The 22251-nt window shown below is 34.0% G+C and overlaps 2 protein-coding genes across 5 annotated transcripts in view; one reads left to right on the forward strand and one right to left on the reverse strand.

Moving 5' to 3' along the window:
• The window catches only part of LOC146537473 (uncharacterized), a 223246-nt gene that overhangs the window by 93615 nt on the left and 107380 nt on the right, over window positions 1-22251 (reverse strand). The window lies entirely within an intron of this gene.
• On the forward strand, window positions 1144-12935 carry LOC146537474 (uncharacterized). The gene is made up of 2 exons (XM_085188167.1): window positions 1144-5887; window positions 12127-12935. The coding sequence occupies exons 1-2, from the start codon at window positions 1144-1146 to the stop codon at window positions 12933-12935; spliced, it is 5553 nt and encodes a 1850-aa protein (XP_085044293.1).

Consider the following 22251-nt stretch of genomic DNA (forward strand, 5'->3'; position numbering starts at 1 on the left):
ATTTTCTTACTAATTCTATTAAAAACTGAAAATAATTTCATAACTATATTTAATAAACATTCATATAGTTCAAGCGGGCCAAGCCGCGTCCTGGTTCGCATTTATATATACTATATATACATATATAATATAAAAACATAATTTAAAAAAATAAGTGATACTTGAAGATCTTGGGATAAATAAATAAAGAAATATAAAAGTCACGTTTGGTCATTTCATATAGATCGTAATAGTAGTTACAGTAGGTACATCATTTAAATAAATAAAGACATCATAGATTCAAAATCTCTCAGGCTACACCTACGGTGTGTGTGGGTGCGGGGGTGCGGGGGATTGTTTACGGGATGACGGGCCCAAACGGGCAGACACGTGAGGGCAGACGTCGTTGATGGTTGTGTCAAAAATTCGTATATTCTCAATTGTTCTGTGTTTGTCATTAATTCATATTGTTGTTTAATATCTTCACTTATCTACTATAGATTAGTTAGGTTTCTTTTTATTTCTTGGTTAGGTTAAGTGCTTTGTTTACTTATAAATATTATTATTAAATATATATATTTTTTTAAGTTGATAATTTAGTTGGTTTTGTTTTTTTTTTGTTCGTTTCCTTATTATTCTTTTCTTTATATTAATTAGGTATTAGTTAGGTATTTTTTCTAATATTAAGAATTTTCCTTACTTTTTTTATTTTGTTTATTCATGCTAATTACCGAGGCTTTTTACTTTTATTTCTCTTAGTTCTTATTTCTTTCGGTTTAATTTAAATATTTAGGTTATATTTCGTGACTTTTTCTTAAGTTTATATTTTCAACAAAATTGAAAAAAAAATAAAGTTTTATTGTTCAAGAAAGAACGTAACATAATTTAAATGTTAAAGAATTTGTATTATAATTGTTTTTAGTTTTACTTATTAATAGTTTTAGTTTTGCTTAATCCAAAGTCCTTATTTTGTTAATTTTATTAATTTATCGATTTATTTTAACTTTCAATTCGATTTCAACGTAAGGTTTATTTGTTTTAGCACATAATCTTTTGTCAATTTTGATTATTCAGGTAGGTATTAAATTGTTAGCAGTTGCAATTATTGAATATATTTTCGTTATTTTTGAAGTACCAACTTGATTATTTGATTAGCTTGGAAAAATGCCCGGTAAACGTAAGTCTGGTTTATCGCGTAATTTAAAAAGAGTTCGACATGCAAAATTAGCTCGGCTCCAAGAATCTCTCGAGGAGTCTCAAGAGCGACGGGCTCAAGATGCACAGCGTCAGGTATCTTACAGAAATTCGGAAACTTTAGAACAATCTACAGTCCGGCGGTCCATTGATGCAGAGCGTCATGCGTCTTTCAGATTGAGAGAGACTTTAGAGAAATCACAAATACGTCAAAGCTTAGATACTGGTCGCCATGCATTAGTGAGAGCCGGCGAAACGTCGGAACAAACACAAACACGTCGGAATTTAGATACTGGTCGTCATGCATTAGTGAGAGCCGGCGAAACGTCGGAACAAACACAAATACGTCGGAATTTAGATTCTGATCGTCATAAATTACTAAGATCTACTGAAACATTACAGCAGTCACAAACACGACGAAATTTAGATACCGACCGCCATAAATCAGTAAGATCTACTGAAACACTACAGCAGTCACAAACACGGCGAAATTTAGATTTAGGCCGCCATAGGTTAGTTAGATCTACAGAGACAATCGAGCAGTTACAAACACGTCGGAATTTAGATGCCCAACGTCATGCATCCCGTATCGCTGCTGAGACGCCTGCAGCATCACAAGCAAGGCGTCTTATAGTCGCCGACCAACAGACTGAGAGACGACATGCTTTTACTCTTAGCACATGGAAAGCATTTAATGAAGCTGCATTTGATTATTGTCCATTAATTGACTATGTCAACCATCCATTAGTAATATTAGGAGGAATGAATAAAAAATGTACACATTGCAATGCATTAAAATGGAAAGAAGAAACTGCTGGTATGTGCTGTTCTGGGGGTAAAGTTACTCTTCCATCTCTTGGTGAGCCAGAAGAGCCCCTTAAAAGCTTATTTCTGTACGAAACATTGGAGTCAAAAAGATTTCTGAATAAAATTAGAAAATATAACTCATGTTTTCAAATGACTTCATTTGGTGTAGACAAAGAAGTTGTTATGCCAGGTTTTTCGCCAACTTTTAACATTCAAGGGCAAGTTTATCATAGAATTGGTTCTTTGCTTCCGCCAAAAAACAATCAACATAAATTTTTACAAATTTACTTTATGGGCGATGAAAGCATTGAAACAGACCGGAGGTGTGAAAATATTCAAGGAGTAGAGAATGCCACTGTTCTGAAAATTCAGCGAATGTTACACGAACATAATCGACTTATAATTACTTTTAAGACTGCTCTGGAAAGACTGCCAGGAGAAGATTATAAGATAATTATGCATCCAGATCGTACACCAGACGGGCAACATCAGAGACGCTACAATGCACCTCTGATCAATGAAGTTGCAGCAATGGTTACAGGTGAACAATTTGCAACACGTGACATCATTATACATGCCCGTGATGACAAACTAACGAGGGTGCCAGATACACATAAATATTATGACGCACTTCAATATCCAATAATTTTTAGTAAGGGCCAAGAAGGATATCATTTTCAAATATCGCAAGTAAACCCTGTTACTGGTATTTCCATACCGAATAAAAAGGTGTCCTGTATGGATTTCTATGCATACTATATGATGATAAGAGAAAATGATTTTAATGTCTTGCATCGATGTAAACAATTAGCCAATCAATTTTATGTCGATATGTATGTGAAAACTGAAAGTGAACGTTTGCGATTCATCTCCTTAAACCAATCCAAGTTGAGAGCAGAAAGTTACATTCACCTTCAGGACGCAATCGCCAATGACGCAAATGTCAATGCAAACAATATAGGCAAAATGGTAATTTTACCCTCCTCTTTTATAAATAGTCCAAGATATCTTCACGAGTATACTCAAGACGCGTTTGCCTATGTGCGTACATATGGTCGTCCCGATTTATTCATAACTTTTACGTGTAACCCAACATGGAACGAGATAGTAGATGAGTTTTTACCAGGACAGACTGCGATTGACAGACATGATATTGTTGCAAGGGTTTTCAGATTAAAGGTAAAAAAACTTATGTCTACTATGATCAAGGGAAATATATATGGGGAAGTCCGATGTTTTATGTATTCCATAGAATGGCAAAAACGTGGCTTACCCCACGTTCACATTTTAATATGGTTGGTTAATAAGTTAAGACCTGAACAGATAGACAACATTATTTGCGCAGAAATACCTGATCCGACATATGACAAGGGTTTATACGATATCGTTCTTAAGAATATGATTCACGGTCCATGTGGCTCTTTAAGCCCTTATTCCTCTTGCATGAAAGATGGAAGATGCACAAAAAACTTTCCACGCCAGCTTCAAAAAGATACAGTGCATAATGAAAACGGGTATCCCTTATACCGTCGTAGGTCGCAAGATGATGGAGGTCAGATAGCGGTAATAAAATCAAGAAACGGTAGTAATATTAATGTTGATAACAGGTGGGTAGTACCTTACTCCCCAATTTTGACCAAATTATTTAATGCCCATATCAATGCGTGCGTGCGGGCTATAAAATATATATGCAAATATATAAATAAAGGAAGAGACCAAGCAATTTTCAATTTCAAAAACATAGATCCTACCAATCTTATCGATGAGGTACACACATATCAGTGCGGTCGGTATGTCAGCACCAATGAGGCAGTTTGGCGGCTTTTGCGTTTTCCTCTACATGAAAGGCATCCCACTGTAACACACCTGAATGTACATTTAGAAAATGGTGAAAGGGTATATTTTAACGAAAATAACTTTCAAGATCGAGTTACGAACCCGCCAAAAACGACTCTTACCGCCTTTTTTGATCTTTGCACTAAAGATAATTTCGCTAAAACTCTTCTGTACGTGGACGTCCCTAGATATTATACTTGGAATACATCCAAAAAAGAATGGAAACGCCGAGTCCAAGGAATCCCTGTTCTAAATTGGCCAGGCATTAAATCTGGAGATGCTTTAGGCAGAGTCTACACCGTGCATGTCACCAATATAGAGTGTTTGTGTTTAAGAATGTTATTACATAATGTACGAGGACCAACTTCATTTGCGGATCTTAAAAAACACAAAGATCAGGTGCTTTCAACATTCAGGGAAGTGTGTGAGGCAAAAGGGCTATTACAAAATGATAATCATTGGGACGAAACTTTGGAAGAGGCCGTACTATGCAGATCAGCTGGCAAACTTAGAGAGCTATTTTCCATATTAATAGCAATCTGTGGGCTCTCAAATCCGCAAAGAATGTGGGATAAATATAAAAATAATATGGCTGAAGATATATTACACAGATTCCCCGAAACTAATGGCACGTATAATGATTATATCTACAACGAAGCCCTCATAAAAGTAGAAGACCAAGTAATTATAATAACTGGAAAATATTTGTCCGAGTTTGGATTAACTAGACCAACTCGAAATGGAGATGTTATGAATGACCTGATACGAGAAATGAGTTATGATACTACTATACTACAACAGCAGCTCACTGAAAACATTCCAAATTTGAATCCAGAACAAAAAATAGTATTCCAGGAAGTTTTACGAAACGTTAAAAATAGTGAAGGCGGGTTATTTTTCTTAGATGCTCCTGGCGGCACTGGCAAGACCTTCCTTTTAAATTTACTTTTGGCCCAAATTAGGTACGATAAAGGAGTTGCCGTTGCAGTAGCTTCATCCGGTATAGCTGCTACATTACTTGACGGTGGCCGCACAGCGCACTCGGTATTAAAATTACCGTTGAACTTAGCTCATGAAGAATCACCAATTTGCAATATCAGTAAAAATAGTGATCGTGGAATAATGTTGCAAAAATGTAAGTTGTTGGTTTGGGATGAGTGCACAATGTCCCACAAAAGGGCGATCGAGGCTCTAAATCAAACTTTGATGGATATAAAAAATAAACCAACTATGTTTGGAGGAATGACCATATTGCTAGCAGGAGATTTCAGGCAAACGTTACCAGTAATAACAAAAGGTACACCTGCTGATACAATCAATGCCTGTTTAAAAACATCAACTTTGTGGCAACATGTAAAAAAATATAGCTTAAAAACAAATATGCGAGTATACCTACACAACGACACTAAATCAGGATATTATGCTGAAGCTTTACTTAAAATTGGTGAAGACCGTGAATACAAAGATCATAATGGCATGATCACATTACAACCAAATTTCTGCAATGTTGTTCACAGTACTGATGAATTAATAAGCGAAGTTTATCCGGACTTACAAAAAAATTTAGAAAATGCAGATTGGCTATGTGCAAGAGCAATTTTAGCGCCAACAAATGATATTGTACAAAAAATTAATGAAAAAATTATGTCACAAATCGAAGGAGATGATGTGCAGTATATGTCTGTCGATACTGTGATGGACCCAAACGAGAATACTACATACCCAACAGAATTCCTGAACTCTCTGAATTTATCAGGAGTGCCTTCTCATATATTAAAATTAAAAACGGGGGTTCCAGTACTTTTAATGAGAAATCTCGATGCACCTAAGTTGTGCAATGGAACACGTTTGCAAATTGCGCACCTTGGACAAAATATAATCACGGCTATTATAATTAGTGGCAAGTTCAAAGGAGATAATGTGTTAATACCCCGTATACCAATCATACCTACGGACTTGCCTTTTCAATTTAGAAGGTTACAATTTCCTTTACAACCTGCTTTTGGGATCACCATCAATAAAGCTCAGGGACAAACACTTAAGGTAGCTGGCATTCATTTGGAAAAACAATGTTTCTCACACGGCCAGCTATATGTGGCTTGCTCACGCGTGTCAAGTCCACAAAATCTATTTATTTTTGCAAATAATGGAAAGACGAAAAATATTGTTTACAAAGTAGTATTAAAGTAATTTAAGATTCTGTCGTGTCCGTCTGACAGCAATATAACTTAGAGACTTATTATGCTAGAAACATGTGTTTTTTGGATCTTCCTTACATGTAAAGTGGAGACGTATTTTTTTCTTCCTTCTATAGTTCTACAAACATACCCATATGGTTGAATATATATTTATGAAACTTACAGATTTGTTAAAACACGTTTTCGCTTAAGTAATCCGCTTGAGCAATATTAGGCCCTATATTAAATAAATATTCATATAGTTCAAGCGGGCGAAGCCGCGTCCGGGTCCGCTAGTATTATATAAATGCCGCCCGTAACTTCATTTACATTCATTCATCTTCAGGGTATCCCGCATGTATCAGAGTAGGCGGAGAGAGCCTAGTGTTAAGGCACTCCGCTCCCCACTTTCTGCCTAATTTTGGAAGCATTACTTAATGAATCGTGTATACACTCAGATGCTGACCCACTTTACTACAATGGCCTCGTATTATAATTTACAACATTGTAAATTGTAGCACGTTTATCTTTATTAATATTATATTAATATTATAGAATATTAATCAGAATCTCTATAAAAAAAGAATACCTTTAGAATATCTAACAACACCGCAGTCCATAATTAATCACTTCTTTGAAGCGTTTTTATCGTAATATATTATTTTCCATTATTCATGACTAAGAGGTATAATAAATTACACGAGAGATAACTTTAAATATCATAAAAAAACAGTGTATAGAGACAAAAAAGGGACCCGCCATTTTGTACAGATGACATTTCATTTCCCGCCAATTCCAAATGTTGCCAGTTATTTAAGCCTTTTCTATAATTCCAAGTTTCGACAGAGGTCCGGTGGCAACATTAATCATTCATTAAAAAATCATTATTCGAAATAGAATAACAAATAAGAGACAGAAATTTATTTCAACTTATAATTACAACGTGGGGGGGTTCTATTCCCACTCGGTAGAATTAATTATTTTCATTTTCTTGCTGTGCAACGAAATGTCTCGAAAATTGGACGGAAAGTTACGAACGGGACGGTTATCTTGACACTAGGTTCCCACTGCCTAAGCGTTAAGGTAAATTATTAATAGTTTTCCGCTTGTTTTATATACATATATAAAATGTCTGACTGACCTCGATGGTCATTCAAATCGCACTCTGAAGAATTCTTATATCTATTACATAACGCCTCCTCTATATATGCTAAAAATAAAGAAAAAAATAACTGGGTTCTGTCTAAAAAAGTTTGTAGTTGTATCTTTTTTCGTTTAAGCGTCACATTTTATCCGGCACGTAGCATCGAAGGCAGGAGGAACCTGGGAACCTAGCGTTCTCTACAAGACACTTTCGTTTCCCACTCTCCGCCGAATTCTGGACGCCTTGCTGAATGGCAAAACTCATCGTCGCGCTTTGCCTCGTTATCAGTGATGACATCGAATCCACAACCTGTCGCCTTTACAATCGTGAGCTTGTAGGTACTGCACCACGGCGAGCCTCTAAGTAGGCTTTACATAAAGTACTTACGATATCCATCATCATGTAAAATTTAACTTAAATAAAACGTTTATAGAAATGTTTCGCATCATTTTAATTTGTTTGGACTTTCATGAATTAGTAATGTTTTTAGAGATATTACTTTGGTCGTTAGAATGAAAAACAACTTTGGGTTGTTTTACCTAATTTATATATTTACAGTATAAATCAAATGTTTTTCTGTACATTTATTTCATTTTGAAAATGTTAATAGTTGGCACTTTTAAGAAATGGCTTTCTCAATTAAGTTTTTGTGAATGGCGGTTTGAGGCTATGTTTTTAGCACTTTGCCGTAACAATGACGTTTTTGCACTTTTTAAGATATATGTATATAAAAAGATATTATATTATATAGAAAAATATATATATTCTTCAGTTAGTAGAACTATATTAATATTTTCAATACAATATAATAATAATAATAATTCTACTTCATTTATTTATGTCCCATTTAGTTAAAATAATCAAATGAAATAAATATATGATTTATTATGTTAATACTCTAGAATATTTGCATTTCAGCAACATTGTACGCAATGATTAATGGTTTGTATAATTTAAAGGTCCTCGCCAGTCACCTAGCTTTGTTTGGGGTAAAATTCTAATGTAAAATATAATGTAAGGTCTCTAAACACTTCCGTGATAAATTATAGTGATAAATATACTGGGAGTTGGTAGTAGGAAATTATGAATAATTATTATATTGTTAGAAAACGGAAGCGGTTGACGTTTTTAAAATAAACACGATTAAAATACATACCGTCTATATGTTTCCAACGTACTCGGACAAAGGTTCCACGTAATTACAATAAGTGACATGTATCACTCAATGACAACACTACACACTAGATACCTTCCTATCAGGGCTTCCGTCTACAAGCAACTGCTCCCGTTTGACACAATTCCACTGCTTTTATTGTCTTTTTCATCTAAATCTACCCACTTTTACACGAGTACGCTAACAATATTTAGTTAAATATTTAGTTATATTTTTTTTAGTTTCACGGTTTATACTTTATGTTGGAGGATAGTTAGAGTGGAAGAAGCATCAAAACGCTGTCTTTAAGTTCTTCTTTTGCCACATTGTTTATTACTAGTATAATAATTAAAAAGAAGATAAAGTAAGATGCATTCAGTTTCGACACTCAGTACAATATGACTCTAAATTTTTGAGGAAAGAGGACTCTAAACACTTATTCCCTCTGCCTATCCTCTTATTTAGAATAGAGCTTGAAGCTAAAAAAAGTAAGACTGGACTAGTTTTCATCTGTTTATTGCCGAATAGTAAAACTATCTTGAAAATCGCCATTTTATTACCAACTTCAGTCAATGTCAAGTTGACAATCTTATAAAATACTTGTAAGTTAACCGCGCGTATAATTCGACTTAACGACTTGCTAAACGGATTCCTTTTACAAATATTATAAGGCGAGAGCGTACCTGAATATTTTATACCCTTATCGTGACTAATGGGTCGTATAATTTCTTGGTTGTGGCCATGTGTAGTAGAGTTACAGGATTTGTCGAGAAAAAATTTCGTCTCGTCGATTCGTGTTTCGAGGATTCCGTATTCATGAAATGATTATAATTCAATGGAAAATACAACGCTACGCTTATGGGTTCTACTCCCACTCCAGAGAATGATTTTTTTTAAATGTTCATTTTCTAGCTGTGGTAACAAAATAATACTAGAGAAATATCATGTAGGAAAATAATAATATTGATACAGAGAAAATATTTTGAAAATATAATTGTTGATAGTGCAATATTTTTCGTCTTTTTAAAAGCATCTGTAGATAGGGCTGTCGTAGAATGAAAAAAAAATTGAATTCATCATTCAACGTCTATGAATGATGAATTCAAAATTTTTCATCATTCGATATAATTAAAAAATATGCTAAGTGTATTCGTTTGTATAAGCTGCTAGATATATATCTAATTTTGATATTAACGTCTCATACATCGATAGTCCAGATTTCATAGATTTATATTGATTTACAGCATGGTAGGCAGGCCCTCCTAAACTAAATTAATAGTAAAGACGACAGTTGTAAGTTCGATTCTCATTCGGTCGAATTCAAATTAATAATATAATTTACTATTTTCATTTCCCATCTCTGTTATTAAGGCAAAGGGCGGTGTTGAGAGCCACCGCTCAACACGTGTGATAATTTTGGACTCAAATTGGGGAACGGAAGTGTATTAATGAGATCAGAGAATAGCATGAAGCTAAAAACTTTAATATAATCATAATCATTCCACGGAGTGTGAACCTACCACCAAAAGCGTCCTAAACAAAAACATATAAAAGAATTAAAAAAAAAAACTATATTTTCTTTGTTTTTCATACTGAAATATAAAGGCTTTATGAAACAAGCATTCGAAGCTAACCCTAGCTAACTCCGGCGTCGACGTCTCTTTATTTATTCAGTGTGTAACCGAGTTTCAGTGTGACGTCATAGTGTCGGTGACCCACCATCGATTTAACACACACAGCTAGTTCATTCCGTGTTACGTAATGTTACTCGTACTGGGTGGAAGCTTTCATAATATTTTTATGAAACGAATGTATGAGATATAATGGATATAATATGTTCGCTTTGTATTTATTAGGTCACTTTTCTGTCTGTGGTATATTTTTTTTAGCTATCTTTATCGTAGAAGCCCAGGCGTGTAACGCAACGATCGTGGGTTAAAATCCCACTCGGGGGAGTAGAGGGGAATATGATGTCTATCACTATAGAAGCCACCTTGGCTCAATGGAGCAGCATACTACATTCCATATATAGCTGGCTCTGGCTAGGCAGAGGAAACCGAGTGTTAAGACAGTTCGTTCCGCATTTTTTTTTTGCAGAATTTTTGTGTTTTTTGTGATCCCCCCTAAGGAATCGAAGCCACAACCGTCGCGTTTAGAGTCCGCTTCTGTCCCCCGACGGTCACGACCGTAAGCGTCTACAAATCGTATAAAAGAGTGATTAGCCTTTCCGCAAGGATCGCATTGAAAGTAAACAGAAGGAAAAATATTTAAATTTTATTTGTTTTTACAAATTAAGCCAAAATTTAAATGAAACAAAATAAATGAATACGCATACATAACGATGTACCTATTCGTATTAACAAAGACAATATTTCAAGGCAAGGAAAGGAGCTTTTATAGCGGTATTCCGAGCATTTATCACCGTTTAAAAGATCTATTGTTCTTATTATTTTTTTTAATTCCACGCTGTATCCCACATATAGTAGGTTAGGCTGGGAAGCTAATATTAGGACAATCCGTTCCCTAAGCACCAAAAACTTTCCAGATATTGCGCGTTGATTGGTGGAGCCTTATTACCAGAGCGAGAAAAGAAAAAAACATAATCTAGAATAAAAATCGAACTCATAGCCGCATGGCACATTGTCAACCAGAGAAATGAAAATATTTGAAATTTAACCATCCCAGCGAGTGGGGATCGAACCCACACCCATAGCCTTTATAGATAGAAACAAAAAAATCAAGCTTTTACATAAAACATGATTATTATTATTATTTATAATATAGTCTGTATTCTATAGAAATAGTTCATACCTCTCACAGTTCCGTGCTCGAGCTCTTTTAAATGCCTAACCGCTTTCATGAAATAATGGACGCTTGAATTATACTATCTCCCCCCATCCCCCTTTTTATCTGTGCTATATGTAATTATATTCTGTTCGTATTTTTATTAAATTATGTTGACCCATTTCTGGTCTTCTATGGTAGAGTTGAGTGAAACTTATAGCTCGTTAACCTATCTGCGATGTTTTGAGCGCACAATGTATAGGCAAATGTGGAAAGTGTAGAAATGAGTCACTAACGAATCACTAAGTTCACAAGTTCTAAAAAACAGATTTTTCTGCCTAATTCTCAAGAGTCAATTTTTTGAATTGCCTCATGAGCAGGTGGAACTTAACCGCGTTTAGTTTAGCGAGGAAAAGAAAATAATTCGTTCCGCTGACTTGGAATCGAATCTACAACCGTCACGTTTATAAAGAACGATTTGTGCTGGTAGTCTTGAACTAAATATATTCCTATACGAAAAATAACATATTTTTGGTATAAAAATAACACAATTTTGCATTTTAATCAGTATTAAAGCAATAAAATACTCATTATTTCCCGTTTATTTCATTCTGTACGTACAATTATAAGTAAATGGCGATTCTATTCGATGTAACGACTCGTATTGTTATAATTTGTATTGGTTATTATGAAAATTATTATTAATCCAGTATATAATACGCTTATAATATTATTGTGTGAGTATAAAAGATTATATTATGTATATATTTTACTTATGTAATAGTTAAAATGTCGAATATTTATATTCACTGTTTCATTGATAACGATAATCGTGGACTAAATCTCTGTCAAGCTTTAATTTAGTCGGGATAGAGAGGGAACCTAGTGTTAAGACACTCCGTTTCTTATATTCCTCCCCAATTTTGAGGCATTACGTGACGAGTGGCGGAACTAAACGGAACGGAAAAGTAGAAGAAAAACTAGAAGCTAAAAATTAACAGAAATACATATATTTATCATTTAACAAGTGCAATCATAATTTCTCATTCCAGGCTTTTACGCAACTTTAATACAAACAAAAGAAATATATGAAATAAAAGCGGATGATCTCATAGAGTCGATACTTCCGGAATTTAATCTTCCAAAGCCCAACAAAAGACATACTCAATTACGCGTCCCGTACGAAACGACAACACAAATTTCAAAATCTAGTGTCATTTCTGAAATACTAACCGAAAATGAACTAAATTTCATTGAAAAGGACGCACAAAATCTAAGTATGGCCGAATTTAATTTGCGAAAACGTAAATTGGATATTAAAACTTTAATTGAAACTAACATCGGTCCTATACAAACTGTGCATACCGTGGACGAAATAAATGTACAAACCAGAAGGTTTCATTATATACAAAATTCTAGTAGTGGTAGTGGTGGTGGTGGTGGTGGTGATGGTGATGGTAACATATTAAGAAGATATTGGCCGAACTACGACGACCGTTACAAAGCCGGCGTTAACTATAGGATTCGTTACAGAGTGTTACAATTGATGACTCAATTTATCTACCAAACTCAGTACTATTTACCGCATACGCAATTATTGAGAAAGAAATACATAAACCATATTAAATATAGAATAGGTTATTGTTTTTCTCTTCTAATGAACCTGAAGAGGCAGCAAATGGTTATGTATAATACTTTAAAAACTTACCTTAAAGAATTTGTAACTTTGTACGTGCATCTCAAATTGTATGAGAAAATTGTGAAATTAGATGTTGATATGAAAGATTTGATGGCGTTTATTGTTAATTTAAATGATATTAGAGAGGAACATGAGAAGAAAATAAAAAGTAAGGGTCATTAGTAAAGTAATGTGCAAAAACGTTATAGCTTCATCAATTTTATAATGTTTGAATATAATTAAAAGTATTTATATGAAAGTAATAAAAAGGAATATTATTACTGAAAATTTCTTTCCTTGTATTTCCTCACTGTTCTCCACTTCCCGACTGAAATTATAATGTTGCTAATAGAGTGGCGGAACTAACTGCTGCGCTTTGTTCTACCAAAGAGTGGAAATGAAAACAGTTTTAATATGATCATTAATTTGTATATTTTAATTATTCTTATCGTTCTGTTGACGCAATATCTTGAAAACTGAACGGCAAGTGGGACAGGGAGTGTGCTAACACTAGTTTTCCTTTGTTGACTTTACTACTTGGGAAAAGGCGTAAAGCTACAAAACTCTTCCTCAAGTGAAGAACCAAGAACCAATAACCACCGCGTTCGCACTCAGACACTAAACCACTGCATCGCTATAGCCTCATCGATTACCATTTAAAATCTTGACTGGCCTGACCTGATAAACCATTGCAATCCATACCAATCCATTTTACATTCATAAACAAAAATCAAAAACATCCACGCAATGTTAAACAAAAGCATATTTTACTTTGCGGCTTCACTCTCGTATTCAGAGGGGAGTTCTATCTAGTGGCTATTTATATATAGACTGTATGACCAATAGGCTAATGTAGGTGTATGCTGATAGTATGTCATGTTTTTATATCTTTTTATATGTATACTAATACGAGTATTGTAGGGCTAAAGAGTTTGTTTTGAGAGCGTTAATTTCAGAAACTACTGATACTTTTTTTTTCAGCTTCAAGAAAATCTGTATTTTCTCCAGGGGGGGAACGAATCCACAACCTATCGCGTTGCCGCTTAACTCGTTTAAACATAAATTGTTTTCATTATAAGAAGAAAGCTAAAATATGCATGTACATATTGACGATAGTGGTCGAAGCGAAAGAAGCATGTAGAGACGTAGCGTTTGGCGCCCCGCCCTCTCTACCTGGTTAGAGTGAGAAGTTAAAAAAAAGATTCCAATCTTTTAGTTTAAGGGTTACAGTGAAAATACCGGCGGCCCTCTTGTAAAGCTATAATGCTTTATAGAAGATTAGTTCAAAATTTGACTAAAATTTGAATATAGCCTCGCCTTATGTATAATATAACAATTTCATCTGCATACATATCACGCATTCGGCGTTTATTAAGAATCACTTAATATTATGAAATTCTGACTTTTGTATTCATACTGAGTACAAGCTGTAGCCCGCAAAGTCGTTTGAATTGACTGTACGGGAAAATTTTTTTTTTAGTAATTCACGCTGTATCCCGCACATATCAGAGTAGGCAGAAGGAGAGAGAAGCTGAGATCTGTTATTAAGAAACACCGTTCGCGATTAAGACATTTCTGTTCCCGACTTTCCGCCGATTTCTTGAAGCGTTGCATGTTAAGTGGCGGAACTGAACGCCGCGCTATGTCTCGTTTCGCGCTATATTCGTTTAAATGCTATTTATTTTTTCGGTGCAATTTTTCGTAAGTAAGCTTCCTGGGGGGAGGCCCTGCTCTTTGCTATGCCCATGGAATACGCCCCATAACTTTCTAAGTATTTTTACGATAACTATGCTATAAATCATAACAAAAGAATAATATGTAAAATTTTAAATGAAACTTGGCGGTTTCATTCAAAAATTTATATCACTCTGAGGACATTGTAAATGCTGTAAAAATGTAACAAAGAGAGGGCAAAGATTGTGTTCTATTGTTGACAGATATAATAGGGATTGTCGTATATATGACAAGTTGTCGATATTTCAAAAAAATATTGAAAGCTCGCTATCGATGAATTGTTATTCCCCCTTATATTTTTTTTGTTAGCTTCACGTTTTATCTCACACATAGCAGGGTAGGCAGAGATTAGGCAGTGTTAGGACACTCTGTTCTCCCCTTTTCGCGTTTCCGTTGAGTAGCAGAACTTAACGCCACAATTAGCCTTAGAAAAGTGGCTATATTAAAATAATTAATTCTCATTCATTAATTTATGTTAAATGCCGGATACCTACTGCGTAAAGCTAAAAAATTACTCGATATGACAAAAAACCTTTTCTCAGTCCTATCAAGAGTGAATCTGAACTAATCTCGCTTTACAACAAACTTATATAAGAACCACAATATTCATAAAAATATTTGTATATTTTTTTTAATGAAAATATTAATTCTAATACAGTACAGAAGAAAATTTCGTTCAAGTTTTTTTTATTTGTTATTGTTTATTAAATTTTCCTTTTCAGTGTCACGCTTTTATTCACATACTAGCGACCCCCTTGCGGCTTCGCCCGCTTTTACTACTGGATTATTCATATAATGTATGATTGCAAAGCACTTAAGATAATGTTAAATTTATTAAACCCTAATGCAACCCGCATTTTCGTAGTTTCAATAAGGATTTTCCAATTGTTTTACACAGCAAGGATTTTTTCGTAGGTACCGTAATTTTAAATCTGTGCTACTAATCTTTTCAAGTACTTATTAAAATATATTTAAATGACTATTTTTAGATAGATATAAACAAAAGCCTACCTACTAATAACTACTACAAAAAATATATCGCGCTGAAATAATACATTCAACTCCAATTATCTAACACGTGCAAACGCATCTAAATCTTTGTTGCTATAGAGGCAGGCGGGTTTTTTTTGCTTGTGGTTAATGCTGAAGAAAGTATTCTGTCCCTGATGAAGCTACGTGGCTGCCTGTGAGGAAAATTCCCGGGCCGCCCGCGTGGCAGGCGAGCATTCTACCACTGAACCACCGATGCGTGTAAGGCAGGCGGGCGCGGTGGGCGCATGGCGAGTGGCGAGCCGTTTCGCAGCAAGGATTTTTTGATATTGTAACAACTTCTAAAGTACTTATTAAAATGAAAAACAGTGAAAGACAGTTTTGATCTACATTAAATAGCCAACGTAACTAATATACTTATTTATATGCTGAGAGTAAGGGATAAGTAAAACTTGAGTCGATACAGCTGAAGTGTCAACGACGTGATGTGTCAACAATTAAATGCGTTTTTCTCTAAAACTATTCGCAATTTCGAAATTGTGTAAAAGCAAATTTTATCTTCGTTTATTGTAGAAAATTAATAAAGTATTTTAAAGGATAAGGATTAATACCATTATGGAAAAATATGACCCACAATAAAAAATATATTGAAATTATTATTTTTAGACAGAAAAATGATCACTACACGTTATTCTTAAAAGAAACGAATATGCCGTCGCGGACTTTTTTGTAGATCTTATTAAGAGGAACAATACTCCAGTACATTTTTTTCATGCAGTACTTACCATTAAAGCAGCGCATGCGCGAAAGTGTCTCAACGGGTAGGACTTTATTCATATTTATTGTATTTATGTTAATTTACATAAGAATGTACAAATAATAAACTATATATAAACCTTCTACGAAAAATACTCGACCTAATGGTGAAAACCGCAACAAAATCCGTTGGGTGGTTTAGAAGAAGAAGAGTTAGAAACAACAGACAGACACGAAAAGCGACTTTGTTTTATAAGATATATAGGATAGGATAGGATAGGATAGGATAGCATGGTAGCCAGAGGAAACTTAGTGTATTCTAATCACTCCGTTCTCTTCTTTCCATAAATACAATGAGTGGCCTGCCAGAGCGGGGATTGAACAGTCACACGATGGGCGGTCCCCACTAATACAAGTATTAATATAGAAAATCATTAAGAAAAATATCTAAATATTTTATAGAGGCAAAATCGAACCCATAACTATTATCTAATATCACCATTAGTACATACAATTGTTGCAATTGGAATATTGCCAACCAACTAAATAAATAAAAGAAAAACATTCTTTACAAAGGTATTGTCCGGTGTTTTTTCCGGTGACGCTTTCGTTCTACCAAAACAGAATAGATAGTCGTTTCTATCATCTACCTAAGGTTTAGAGACGAATGGGGTGGGTAATTTTTTATGTTTCTTTTTTTTTAAGAATCCGTATATAAAAAACAAGAACGTAACCCTTATAGGATCATTTTGTTGTCTGTATGTATGTATATATGTCCATCCACCTGTCAAAACCATGTCTCAAAGTGTAAAGCTGAAATAAATATCAAGTATCGACATTCTCGGAGCACAGAAAAAATTCTAAGTCAACCCAAACAAAAGAAATGAGCATTTATACATCACATAGGCACTTCCTGTTGACTTACAATTATGAAATTTGGTAAGAAGTGAAAAATTACAATACAAATAAATTTTCGCTCTGATAACAATATATAGGTATAGCTAAAACGCGGCGTTGAAATCCACGTTTCTGTTTCATTTTCGACACAATGTCTCGAAAATTGAACGAAAACGAAATATCTTAACATTAGGTTTCCTTTACATAACCTGCTGAAAGCAGGATACAGCGTGATTTACAAAAAAAAAGAGAAAATTGAATAAAATACCATCTACGAGTATACCTTGCACAATTTGCATCATCCTGTATAATAAAGACATAAATCTTTATCCACTCAATATATCGCTACGGTGGATGGTGTTTGCCTCATCTCCTGTAATCAGAACATTAATCTATAGGATGATATATGGATGCAATTAATGGAAGCTTTACCTAAGGATTTCTTTGTTCTTCCAAGTAAGATACTTTCTGAGAGCAACCTACGTGGTTTTTACACTTGTTTGTTTTATGGAAATAATTTATTTACAGTTTCAATGAAAATTACTAATTAAATCAAGCTGGGAACCTGGAAACCTAGTGTTAAGACATTTAGTTCCCATTAAGACATTTTCTGTGTCCGATGCTTTGCATCGTTAGAGCGAGGAAATGAAAATAAATACAAGTGGGCAATAATATCTGAGAGGATGAGTTCATCGTGGAGAAGCAGCTTAAATGTCTGTGTCGGTTTTCGATTCGATTCTCTTCGAACTGAGTGTTTTAACTCTGACGACTCTGGTCTATAGCTTTAATTAACCTACCATAAATCAAGGGGCATTTAGTACGAGGGTTTATATATATGGACATTACCTAAACAGGCAAATGTAAGTAAAAGCTAATTTATTAAACAAATATTTATCCCTTATCAAATAGACCCTTGCGAGAGTTACAAAACAAACTGACGCATTTACTCTAAGCATTAAAGTTGATAAAAGCTAGCTATAGCCTATACACTTGTATGTATTAATTATAAGCTCTGGTAACTAGATAAAATCCGGCGTTCAGTTCCGCCACTCAACAAGCAATGTCTTGAAAATTGGGCTGAAATTGGGCTAAAGTCTAAAGACGAACTCGGCGTTTTCCTTAAAAATCGGGTGAAAAATTAAGAATCTTCTCTGCCTATTAATAAAAAATGCTTGAAACAAAATAAAATAACCTATTTCAATAAAAAGTAGAACAAACTGGCGTGCGTGAGTTGCGTGTATGAAGAAAATTGTAATTATTTTTGTATGAAACACTCGCAGTTGTTAATAGCGTGTTAATTATATTATGTACATATAGAGGTTTCAAGTAAATATGTATTTTGTTGGGAGACTTAGAAGTAAATATGATTAAAAATTGGTGGTGTAGTGGGAAATAAAAATTAATTTTTAACAAAAACAAAAACCGACTTCTAACAACGACAAGATTTTATAATTTTGAAGTCGGTGCCAAGTAAAACAAACAGGGTTAGTAATTAGATATTGTAGTAAAGGTGGTGTAGCATTAGTTTGACACCGACTTCAACTATTACAGTATAATTAATTTTTGACCAAAAAAAACAAACTTTCTCAATTTTCTCCGGATTCCATAATCGAAACCTAACCAAACTTTCACCAAATAATCCTTGAAGTGTATCCTTTCAAATAATTAATTTTTAACAAAAACAAAAACCGACTTCTAACAACGAACTAAAAAGTGAAAAATAATTATATAAAGATTTTATAATTTTGAAGTCGGTGCCAAGTAAAACAAACAGGCTTAGTAATTAGATATTGTAGTAAAGGTGTTGTAGCATTAGTTTGACACCGACTTCAAAATTATAAAATCTTTATATAATTATTTTTCACTTTTTAGTTCGTTGTTAGAAGTCGGTTTTTGTTTTTGTTAAAAATTAATTTGTTTTACGATTTTTAGTGATGGGTAGATCTTAAAATGATGCTTCTTGAACGAGTGGTGATGGTGGTGGTAGTGGTTGTCAACGAGTGGTTGTGATTGTTCTATGTAAAACTTCATTTAATTAGCTATTATTTTTGTGCAAAGTTACATTTTGGTATATTGACTACAAACATAAAAAGTATTCGGGTGAATTCGAAATCTCCCTTTTTTGAAGTTGGTTGAAAATGAGAACATCCTCTTTTTTGAAATTGGTTGAAAAGAAATGCAACGATCAGGAATCTCACTTCTGACATCAATTTAAAAAGTTTTTGCTTGTATTACAGTATAATTAATTTTTGACCAAAAAAAACAAACTTTCTCAATTTTCTCCGGATTCCATAATCGAAACCTAACCAAACTTTCACCAAATTATCCTTGAAGTGTATCCTTTCAAATAAAAAAAAATCATCAAAATCGGTTGGCGCGACATTGAGTTATTCGGCTATTAGTCGCGCACATGCATAATGCAAATTTAAGACTTATGTGATTTTCTCATGGATACCATTGTCAGACATGAACCAAAAAAAAATGGGACCATTCGGGAAGCTATACCTTTCAAATAAAAAAAAAATTATCAAAATCGGTCCACCCAGTTAAAAGTTATGAGGTAACAAACATAAAAAAAAAAATAAAAAAAAAAAAAAAAAATACAGTCGAATTGATAACCTCCTTTTCTTACAGAAGTCGGTTAAAAAAAGAATCATCAAAATCGGTTGGCGCGACATTGAGTTATTCGGCTATTAGTCGCGCACATGCATAATGCAAATTTAAGACTTATGTGATTTTCTCATGGATACCATTCTCAGACATGGACCAAAAAAAAATGGGACCATTCGGGAAGCTATACCTTTCAAATAAAAAAAAAATATCAAAATCGGCCCACCCTGTTGAAAGTTATGAGGTAACAAACATTAAAAAAAAAAAAAAAAAAAAATACAGTCGAATTGATAACCTCCTTTTCTTACAGAAGTCGGTTAAAAAATCTTAACTTTAGCTTCGTTCTGCCTTCCCATGCGGGATACAGCGTGCGTGAAGCTGCCTTACATTAGGTTGAGATACCTATCGAGTCTTAGCCAGGTAAGAATAATATATCCATAACTATATTAATAATTCGAAAGTAACTCTGTCTGTCTGTCTGTCTGTCTGTCTGTCTGTTTGTCTGTCTGTCTATCTTTTACGCAATCAGGGCCAAACCGCTAATTTCATTGTGATAAAATACACATATAGAGATACTTGTTTACTTAAAAACAAAATAATTTTGCTTACTTAAAAACTTAATTTTCAATTTTTTTTCAAATTAATTTTGCTTACTTAAAAACAAAATAAATATGAATTATGGGAATACTAAAAAACTGTGGAATATACTAAATAAAATCTCGGGCAGAATATGCAAGTCAATTGACGAAGTAGTGTTGTCGGCATTTAATTGTACTAATTTGTCACCGAAAAAGATTGCACAAATCTTCGCAGTAGGTTTTTCAGATGCCGTTAAAAAAATTATCCCAAATTGTAAATTAAAATTACTAGATAGTACAATAGATAATAATCATTCATCCATTTGTAGCATAAAATTTAAAAAAGCATCTGAAAATGACGTGTTAAAATTAATTAAAAATTTAAATGCTAATAAAGCCCCAGGTATCGATAGTATAAGAAGTTTTGAAGTTAAAGCATTGATGAAAAAAATCTGTAAACTTTTGGCAAAACTTATTAATACTAGCGTTGAAATGGGCACCTACCCGGATGAATTAAAAGCTGGCTGTGTGAGACCTGTCTATAAAAAAGGAAAACAAGATGATGTCAGCAATTATAGACCGATCACGGTAACTTCTGTGTTAAATAAAATTACTGAAAAATTTATAAGTAATCAAATTTATTCGTTTTACGGAAAAAATGATATACTGAACGATACGCAGTACGGTTTTCGACCAGGTAAAAATACGACAATGTTATTGTCAACATTTACGGACCAAGTAAATACGTGGTTGGATCAGAAACTACATGTTTTGGCGCTGTTTATTGACTTTTCTCGTGCTTTTGACACATTAGATCACAAAATACTTGCACAAAGATTAGAAAACACCGGAATACGGGGTCCATTGTTTAAATGGTGTGAAAATTACCTTAGAGATAGGAGTTATTGCGTAAAAATAGGCGACAGTTTTAGCACTAGCATAAAAGTTTCGGAGGGCACGGCTCAAGGCTCTGTGTTGGGGCCTTTACACTTTATAGCTTATATAAATAATATGAGTAAAATTTTTAACAATTGTATAACTTATCTATATGCTGACGATACTTGTATGCTTGTAGCTGCTAAAGACGTGAATGAAGGAATAACGTTATTACAGGAAGATTTCGATATGTTAAATAAATGGTGTCATGATAGTCATTTAGTATTAAATCCGCAAAAAACTAAATTGATACATATTCATTCTCCAAACCTCAAAGCAGGTAGCGATATGAATTGTAGTCTTATAGCTCACACTCACTGCTGCTTGCACAACCCCAGTAGCCACTGTGGCTGTCCTTCAATTGAAGTAGCACTATCCCATAAATATTTAGGATTAACTATTGATCACAACTTCAACTGGCATAAGCATATTAATTATGTATGTGATAAGCTACAAAGTGAAATTAATTATTTAAAAGACTCCCTTGATATACTTAATAAAAAGTATGTCAATTCATTGAACGAAATACAAGAGTATTCCAAGGTGATGGACAATCTTATTACACTGTCCACAAATAACACTGAACGTTTTGATTCCTTAATCAACAATCACTCTTGTGATTGTGCCCGTTCATCACAGCAATCACCTGCAAGTACTCCGGTGTGTGTCCCCTTGACCAACCCCTTGTGTGACAGCCTTCATAATAATAGTAGTAGTAGGTTCAGGTCACAGCAGTCATTTCGTGCATCAATTCATGAACCTAGTTCATTAGTTAATGCACAAAACATAGTTTTATTTAGTGATGATATTGGAAGGAATATGGGTTCAATTTTGAATTCTTGTTTACCGGGACAGTCAGCTGTTAGTTTTTGTTATCCGTCAGCATCCTTTGAAGTTCTCATGCAGAGAAGTTTAAGTTATAAATTTAATAAGTGTGACAAACTTGTTATATTATCAAGTAATAGGGGAAATTTAAACAAAAAACCGTTAAATGAGTA

The sequence above is a fragment of the Heliconius melpomene genome, chromosome 7 (genome assembly GCF_056956725.1).
Source record: "Heliconius melpomene rosina isolate 202511_hmr_F chromosome 7, ASM5695672v1, whole genome shotgun sequence".
Lineage (NCBI taxonomy): Eukaryota > Metazoa > Arthropoda > Insecta > Lepidoptera > Nymphalidae > Heliconius > Heliconius melpomene.

Excerpts from the sequence above, each read along its gene's own strand:
- LOC146537474 (XM_085188167.1), top strand. The coding sequence starts at position 1,144 with ATGCCCGGTAAACGTAAGTCTGGTTTATCGCGTAATTTAAAAAGAGTT. Across the intron at positions 5,888-12,126 it reads CATTCATTTGGAAAAACAAT|GCTTTTACGCAACTTTAATA; the intron begins GTTTCTCACACG and ends TTCTCATTCCAG.